Below are 8,123 nucleotides of genomic sequence, written 5' to 3'. Positions count from 1 at the left end.
TATAGATATTATATATATAGATATTATTTACTAAACAAAATATGATGAATTTTATATGATATTATTATATGTAATTAAAACTTACTTACTTTCATTTCTTTAACTGCCTGTGACCCAGAATAATCAAACTCCCCTGCTTGTCCAATAGAGAGACCTCCAGAGCCCAGGATGAGGACTTTAGCTACCTACATAGTGGAACATAAATGAATAGCAGATTATTTATAGAAAGAATATTTTAAAATAGACATGAGGACTTTGTTATTAATTAAAATATTTGAGGTTAGCAGAATAAGAAACACGATTCCTAACAAGGAAGGCCTCTGACACGCCTACATTATGATATCTGTGCCTTTATATTGCCTCCCCTGCACCTCTCTGATATACCCTGTGGTCTTTCTTGTACCCCGTCACATACAGAAACAAGGTTTAACAATGTTATCTCTATGATTATAGCTGCTAGCAATAGCTATGCTTATATCAATACTTCAAATACAAATTAAGCAAAAACCCCAACCTTGTATACAAGGTTGGTTTTCTGTTCAATTTTAATTAGTATGATGCTTTGTGTAAACTATTTAGCTTTGTAGCCATTCACAGCCGATCTTTACAAAAAATAATTTCTTTTTATACGCAGGCAGCAGGTGGCACTATCAGGTCCATTGTATGTGTTTTTAGGTTTTCTTATCTACTTTGTTGAAAAAAAAGTATTTTATTTTTTTCTTAAATCAATAGCTCAAGCTACAATTTACACAAACAACTGGCAATAACTAGCTTTCCTCTTTCCTCTTCTCTTCAGAGTGCTCAATACTGACATTTTTAAACAGAGAAAGAAAATAGTTTTGTGTGCTCCCTTTACAAAAACTTTAATGTTATGTGGAATGAGTGTATATTTTCATCAATGTCTGATTGTAAAACAGGGATTGTAACTATGTAGATAGAATAGATATAAAACATCAGTTTAAATTAATATAAACTTTAAAACTATGTATAATAAAAATCGACTAAAAACCTACATATTTTCCCTTTAAAGGGGAGTGTAAAGATCTACATATATTCTTTAATCTCTATATATGTTTGCGACTATAATACATTTATCAAGCGAGGAAACCGATATTGTGGAAGCACTGAGTTTCTATCTCTTATAATGTATCCTGTGTTACCAGTTTGACTGCTAATGTGGAATTGTGGTTGTTGTGCTTGCTTCATAAGACCACTTCCAGATAGAACATCATTTTCCCTCCCTATGACAAGGTAGATTTTAATACTGAGTGTTGCTAGTTGCTAAGTATATTACCAAGCCAGGCATTATACTCCAATATATTTCCTATCCAGTATATCTATCCCAATTTAACAGGTTTCCTTACATCAATCCGCTTTGACTGCAGACCCGGTTTGGGCATTACAGATGTCAGGGTGGTACCTTTACCCTTCTTTATCAGTGACATGAAGACATCAAATAGAAACTAAAATGAAGAAGAAGAAAGTAGTTCAGTAGATGATCTAACAATAATTGATGTAGTAAGTTTGTGGAGAAACTAGTAATCCTGGTGACTATTCCCAGTAAGGGCATAATAATCCAATTATAACCATATTTAATGCTTCCATGTACATTGATGCACTGTACCTCTGTGTCAACAGGCCCGGGGTTGGCCTCAGGGTGGAATTGTGCAGTGAAGATTGGTTTGGTCTCATGCATAATCCCCTGTGGAGAGAAAGATAGATGAAGAAATATATGTTGTTCTTATTGAAACAGTATATCCTCAGGTACTAAAGTCACCTCATTGCTCTGGTCATTGATATTTGTAAAAAGTGGTTTCCAGCCTGCAGGTAGGGAATTGCTATCCACTCCATAGGCATGGTTCTGAGCAGTAATGAAAGCTTGTCCATTCAAGGTGTTCATAACAGGTTGGTTTTGCCCTCTATAAAGGAAAAGGGTAATATGTTACAGAGACTAGTCATGCTGGCACTAGAGAGTAAATGTATTTCACATGTTTCATGTTAATATCTTAAACCTACTTAAGGTACAAGTCTAAGCTTTTATTATGTTGTAAACTTCAATAGCTGTACAAGTATGAAGCTTACTCACAGTGCTTATTATAGCACATATGGAAGCAAGTTTTTGGCATTCTCTGCTCTATTTAATACACTCCCTTGTTATCTCTCGTCTTGACTATTGTAACTCTCTCCTCGTTGGCCTTCCACTACACAGGATATCCCCCCTTCAGTCTATCATGAATGCAGCTGCCAGACTCATTCACCTTACCAACCGCTCAGTGTCTGCATCCCCCCTCTGCTAATCCCTCCACTGGCTTCCAATCGCCCAGAGGATAAAATTCAAAATATTAACAGTCACCTATAAAGCCATCCACAACTCTGCCCCCGGATATATCTCAGACCTTGTCTCAAAGTATCACCCTAAACGTCCCCTCCGCTCATCCATTGACCTCCTGCTTTCCAGCTCCCTTGTCCACTCCTCCCATACTCGCCTCCAGGACTTCTCTAGAGTCTCTCCCATCCTCTGGAACTCCTTACCACAACCTGTCCGTCTATCCCCCACCTTGACTGCCTTTAGGCATTCCCTAAAGACTTATCTCTTCAGGGAAGCCTATCCCACCTCAATCTAACCACTGAACCTTCACATTCTCAAATAATTCATTCCCACAGCTACCTCATGTATCATTTCCCCCTCCTCTTTTATATTGTAAGCCCTCAGGGGCAGGGCCCTCCTTACCATCTTGTCTTGAATTGTATTGTAACTGTAATGTCTTCCTTATATTGTAAAGCGCTGCGCAAACTGTGGGCGCTATATAAATACTATGTAATAATAATAATATTGAATTTAGTCAAAGTATTTCAAAGATGGTCTCTGCTATTGTATGGAGGATCCAATGCATTTATTTCATGGTTTTGGATCTCAGTCCTTGCCAGGCTGTGAAAGTGCCCTCCAAAAAAAAAAAAAACAACAATCACTGACAGCCTAGTGTAGATACCAGCGAACACTCAGTGTAAAGCTTCACTAAGCTCTAATGTGGAAAACGCATCAAAGGCTTCTTGCAGCGTTTTCTGGCTTTGCTGTTGCTTAGGTTCTTAGTCAAAGTGTTTCTTTAACAGTAATTGTTCACCTGAGTATTAGAACAGGGAATAAAAGAGATAAATTAAATGTGAAAAATATTTACATGGAGGTTGTAAACTATAAATGCCATAAACTTAGATGGGTCCTCTCTATCACCAGCAGGATGCTGGAAGGCTTTCAATGAGGATCTAAAAGGGCCTGATGTTCACAATAGCTCCTGAGGGTTGGGTAAGGTTTCGCTTTAGGACAAATCTTGGCTTATAGTCTTCTGAATTACCCTGCCGATGACTGCTAACAATCAGACAAGATCAGGTAGAATATTATATATCCAGTGTATTAATCAAGTTCATTCTAGAGGTGAAGGCAGAAGACAAGCAGTGATAGACAATTGAGTAGGAAGACCAGAAGAGGTGGCAGACAAGGAAATGAAAACAAAGAGGGAACAGATCAGTAGCAGTAGTTAGAAGACACACTAAGCCCAAACCAGGATAAGGAGATCAGAAAGAGATATTAGAAACAAGTCAAGTTGAAACTGACCTGAAGTACCAGATAAGAGTAAGTACAGGGTAGTTTTTAAACACATTTTCCCCAGCACTGAATTAATTTTAAAATTAGCACTGATTAATATCATTTTTTTTACCCAAGTATGCATTGTATATATATATATATATGGCTGTATTATGCTCTGTGCATCACAGTCCGTGAGTCCCTTTCAGCAATAAGCATAGACAATAATGAAGAATTCTGCCAAAACTCTATTTCCCAAAGTACTCTGTTACAGTAATTTATGTCACTTATACTGCCCAGCTTCTGCACATGTGTCAACATTTTGCATGCCTGCAAGCATCCAAGGCCTACAAGACCATCAGACTAAACATAATGTACTCCGTTTCAGATTAAGGCACAACTCCAGCCAAGTTTTTCAAAATTCTTAGTTTTAGATAGAGCGGGGTAGGGATAAAACCCCTGTTACGTTTTTACCATGAAAAGGATCAGATTGATGGGCACCACACTGAACAAGTCTCAGAGTTCATAAAAGGTGTAATATTTAAAATTTGGTTAAATGAATAAAACTGCCAATGCGTTTCAGGGTTAAAACATATATCCCTTCTTCAGAGCTTGACGAAATGCAGTACAAAATGTAGGACTCAGAATATTGATAACAGGAGAAGCCATTCTGTTTTGGAAGTATTGTCTCTTGGAGAATATAACAGTGAAGAGCAGTAAGCCTATGTTTTTACTGTGGTCTGTGTATCCATTGGAATAGGGATTTTGGAAAAATCTCTCCACTTGGGACACAGACTGTAAAAACAGTATATGCTTTGTTTTTAAGTAAAATGGGAAAGCCTTAGATCCTCAGTCAGCCTATTATTATTGTCTATGTTTTACAACCGCTCCCCTCGCCCATGTCCTGCTGCCCAGGATATCACATGGGCAGGTAATAAGGTAAAATCTTCATAGCAGAGTCAAAAACTGCAAAGAAAACTTAGCAGAAATATTTACTCTTTTATATCTAAAAATGATTGGCTGAAGTTGAGCTTTAACAAAGAGTAGTATAATAATGCGCACATTACTTTCCCACCAGTTTCATCTAGAAGCTCTTCTGGACAGGTTCTGACACATCACTACTTGCCCTCGACTAAATGAATCACTTAGGGGTCTATTCACTAAGCTGCCGTAGGCAGCCGAGTGAACGACCGACCTGAAGCGAAGTGAGCCGAACGCTGTTGGGCTATTCACTTCAGGCTGGTAAGGCTGATTTCAGCCGTATATCGGCTGAAATCAGCCCTACATCGGGTGGCTTTGTGTGGCTTCGAGTCGGCCGAACATGCTCAGCATGTTCGGCTGACCCGAAGTGCAGAAGGAGTTCGACTTAGCCGATCCAACATCTGGATCGGCTAAGCCGAACCTCAGACAGGCTACTCGCTGCTGTTCAGTCTATTCTTAGAGATGCCGAACAGCAGTGACCGAGCTGAACAGAAAAATAATTACAAAAGAAGAAAAAAAAAATAGAAAACGATTGTGCGGAGCTAGCAGTGACAGCTATCTCCGCCCAACTGTTTTCTATAGGCGGGCGGTTCTGCTGCTGTCTGGCCAGCTTCGGCTTTCACCTCAGCTCAGTCGAGCCGAAGCATATGCCTTTGGCTCGACTGAGCTGCCCGGCCGACTTCAGGAGCTGTACAGGCTATACTAAATTGCCCGTACAGCAGCACTTCGTTTCTACTGAACTGAAGGGGTCCTGGGGCCGAAGCCAGCCGAAGGATCGGCCAAAGCTACGGCTAGATCCTTCGACTGCTTCGTGAATAGACCCCTTAGTTATGTTCTGATACTAATATTTACTGTAAATATATTTTGCATTTTCATTAAAATTATATTAGGACACAATATAGATGTTCTCAGAATATAAAAGTGACAGGTGTTAATTAGCTGTAATCACCATTGGAAATTATTTATATGCATGTACATATTTCCATTTATGTATTTGATGTATGTCTGTTATTTAGCATGGTTTTTTTTACGTGCTTTGCAGCAAATTTTTATTTTTGTAATATTTACTTCATGAAGATACTTACCTCAAATATTTAAATGTAAACCTCATATAGTCACTTTTATTACTTCAGCATCCTACCTGTTAGCCATAGGCAGCCTGTATGTCTTGCCACCAGCTGCCAAAGCAGCAATTTCATTCCCCTTACAGATACCAAACACAGGCTCAGGGCGGTCGCTCTGGAAGACCTAGAGGTTAATTAGAAATAAAATTCAGCTTTCCACATGTACAAAATATGATAAATTGGTTGAAATACTTGTGTGCAGGGCTCACTCACCTTCCTGAGGTTTTGTATTAGAGGCTTTGCTAGCTCTGGGTTTCCAGGGCCACTTGTAATTAGGAGACCATCATATTCCATCTTAGAGAAGTCATGATTCCAAGGGACAAGGTTTACCTCTGCCCCTCGCTGCAAGAAGAAAATGAAATGCATTAATAGGGAGCTGAAGTGGATGTTTTTCTTTATCAAGTACTTTGAACAGATCAAGGTCAAATGAACACTTTTTTTCTTCACTAAGTGTTACGGAACATTTCTGACACTATCACAATGTATTTTTGGAGAGCTCTTTCCCTGTTACGCAGCTAAGTGATTTTCATTTGTTAATGCTGTAAAGCATCCATTAGTTGTTACATTGTGATTGTGTGGCTGTATGGTTGGGTATACAATATGTTTCAGCATAAGACATTTGTTACACTGGGAATTATAAGTCCCTGTTTCACCTCTCTGTAAAATGTGGAGAACAGAGTAAAGAATAAAATAATAAAGAATGTAGGATAGTTTGGCTTACAGGGAAAGGATGATGTATTTTCAGTGATAATGGCACTGGAAATCTTTGCTTTAAACTTTGAATAGGGTAGAGGAGGTTTAGAATCTTTGCCGTGCCCATGTTGATGCTCCCACAATGCAAATTTTCTTTCTCTCCCTGCCCCAAAGTCACAACAAGTAGTCAGTGGAAATCACCTCAAGTGAGGAATCCCATCTGGATCAGAACTCCACAATGGAAGATTTCCCCTCACCTCATGTGCCCAGTGACAGATGTAAAATTATAGATTTTCCCTGTTTTCTACCCTGGCGACAATGGTAATCAGGACAGAAAATGGTAGAGAGAGAGGCTCCAAAACAGAGACATCGACAGCAATAAAAACCTAACATATGGAGTAAGATAGTCATAGTCTTCCCATATGTCATAGTCCCCAGAATAGTGATAGTAATCCTGTATGCAGCTGGAGTGTCAGAAAAACTCAGAAGGAACTTTAACAAACCTTGTATGCCTGTGTCTTCCAAGTCAAGCAATACATTGAAACAGAAGCTACATCCATAAGACTCAACATCCAAATACAAGCAAAGTAACTAGGCATATGCAGTGCAGTTTAGTGAGTAATGCAAATATCTGTTCATTCGGGCCACAAAACAACCTCTCAAAAAACAAATGATCCAACATAGGTGATAGCTGTGTGAATATAGATGCTAGGGTATGTTCCTGACACTCATTAAAACTGATGATAATGTCTTTAACAGTACAGAACAGTCCAGTTGAATGTGACTTACTACTAGTAGCTATACCATGACCCGGATAAATGAGAGCATTCATTGACATAGTGACAGAAGATCTTCTCTTCACTCTATGCAAAACTAGAAAGTAAAGTTTTGGCTGGAGTTATGTGTACATCATTGGTTTTTGTTTAGGACACCTGGGTTTATTCAAAACCTGGGTGTTCCATTTTACAAACCAAAAAATTATTGGGCTGCCTAAGTTTCAATAGGAAAGTATGAAGGAGAGCAATAGATCAACAACATATACTGTGCTCAATATTTGGATGTGAGCAGGCATCTGGAGATGCTTGCTATATGGAGCCCCCATAGAATTTAAGGTGAACCCAGAGAGTCCCTTTAACAACATCTGAATTAAGATATAAACCACATAGGAAGTGCATTGTTTTTAATGTGTAGGCGGATCCACAGGTTTGCATTAAAGGAAACACAGCCATTGTGTAGCACTTCAAGAAACAGAATCTGTGTGTAATGAGCAGATATACAGTAGCTGTCCCCATATACTAATGTAATTACAAACATTACATATAAACAAGTCTTTAAAACATACATTGCACCCTTTTCTTTACACAAGGGGACTAGGCAGGGGTGCCCACTATCTCCCTTACTCTTCAATTTAGCCCTAGAACCTCTGTCCAGATCCTTGGCCATTTCCCCATTGTTTACGGGATTCAGGTCTGGATCTCATGACCTTAAACTTGCACTATTCGCAGATGACATAGTTCTTCTCCTCTCCGACCCTTCCTCCCAAGTGCCCCTAGTACTAGCACATATCCACCATTTTGGCTCCTTTTCGGGTCTAAAAATTAACTTCCACAAAAGCGAACTCCTACTGTCATCGCCCCACGTCCCCCTAGATACCACCTCATGGCCTCCAGAGTTCTCAGTCCGGATCCAGAAACGTTCAATTATCTACTTGGGTGTCCATATTTCTTCTAGAGCTACTGATCTCT

At 39.2% G+C, this 8,123-nt stretch overlaps 1 protein-coding gene across 1 annotated transcript in view; it reads right to left on the bottom strand.

The window, feature by feature from the left end:
- The window catches only part of CPS1 (carbamoyl-phosphate synthase 1), a 53,395-nt gene that overhangs the window by 18,731 nt on the left and 26,541 nt on the right, over positions 1-8,123 (bottom strand). Inside the window, exons 9-14 of the mRNA XM_018565452.1 lie at positions 5,899-6,027; positions 5,703-5,809; positions 1,778-1,919; positions 1,625-1,702; positions 1,365-1,463; positions 90-185 (exon numbers count right to left, since the gene is read on the bottom strand). Coding sequence (XP_018420954.1) covers positions 90-185; positions 1,365-1,463; positions 1,625-1,702; positions 1,778-1,919; positions 5,703-5,809; positions 5,899-6,027 — 651 coding nt within the window. The remainder of the gene's footprint in view (positions 1-89; positions 186-1,364; positions 1,464-1,624; positions 1,703-1,777; positions 1,920-5,702; positions 5,810-5,898; positions 6,028-8,123) is intronic.

The sequence above is a fragment of the Nanorana parkeri genome, unplaced genomic scaffold (genome assembly GCF_000935625.1).
Source record: "Nanorana parkeri isolate BGI_ZX_2015 unplaced genomic scaffold, ASM93562v1 scaffold849, whole genome shotgun sequence".
NCBI lineage: Eukaryota > Metazoa > Chordata > Amphibia > Anura > Dicroglossidae > Nanorana > Nanorana parkeri.
This window is presented reverse-complemented; position numbering and strand designations above follow the sequence as displayed.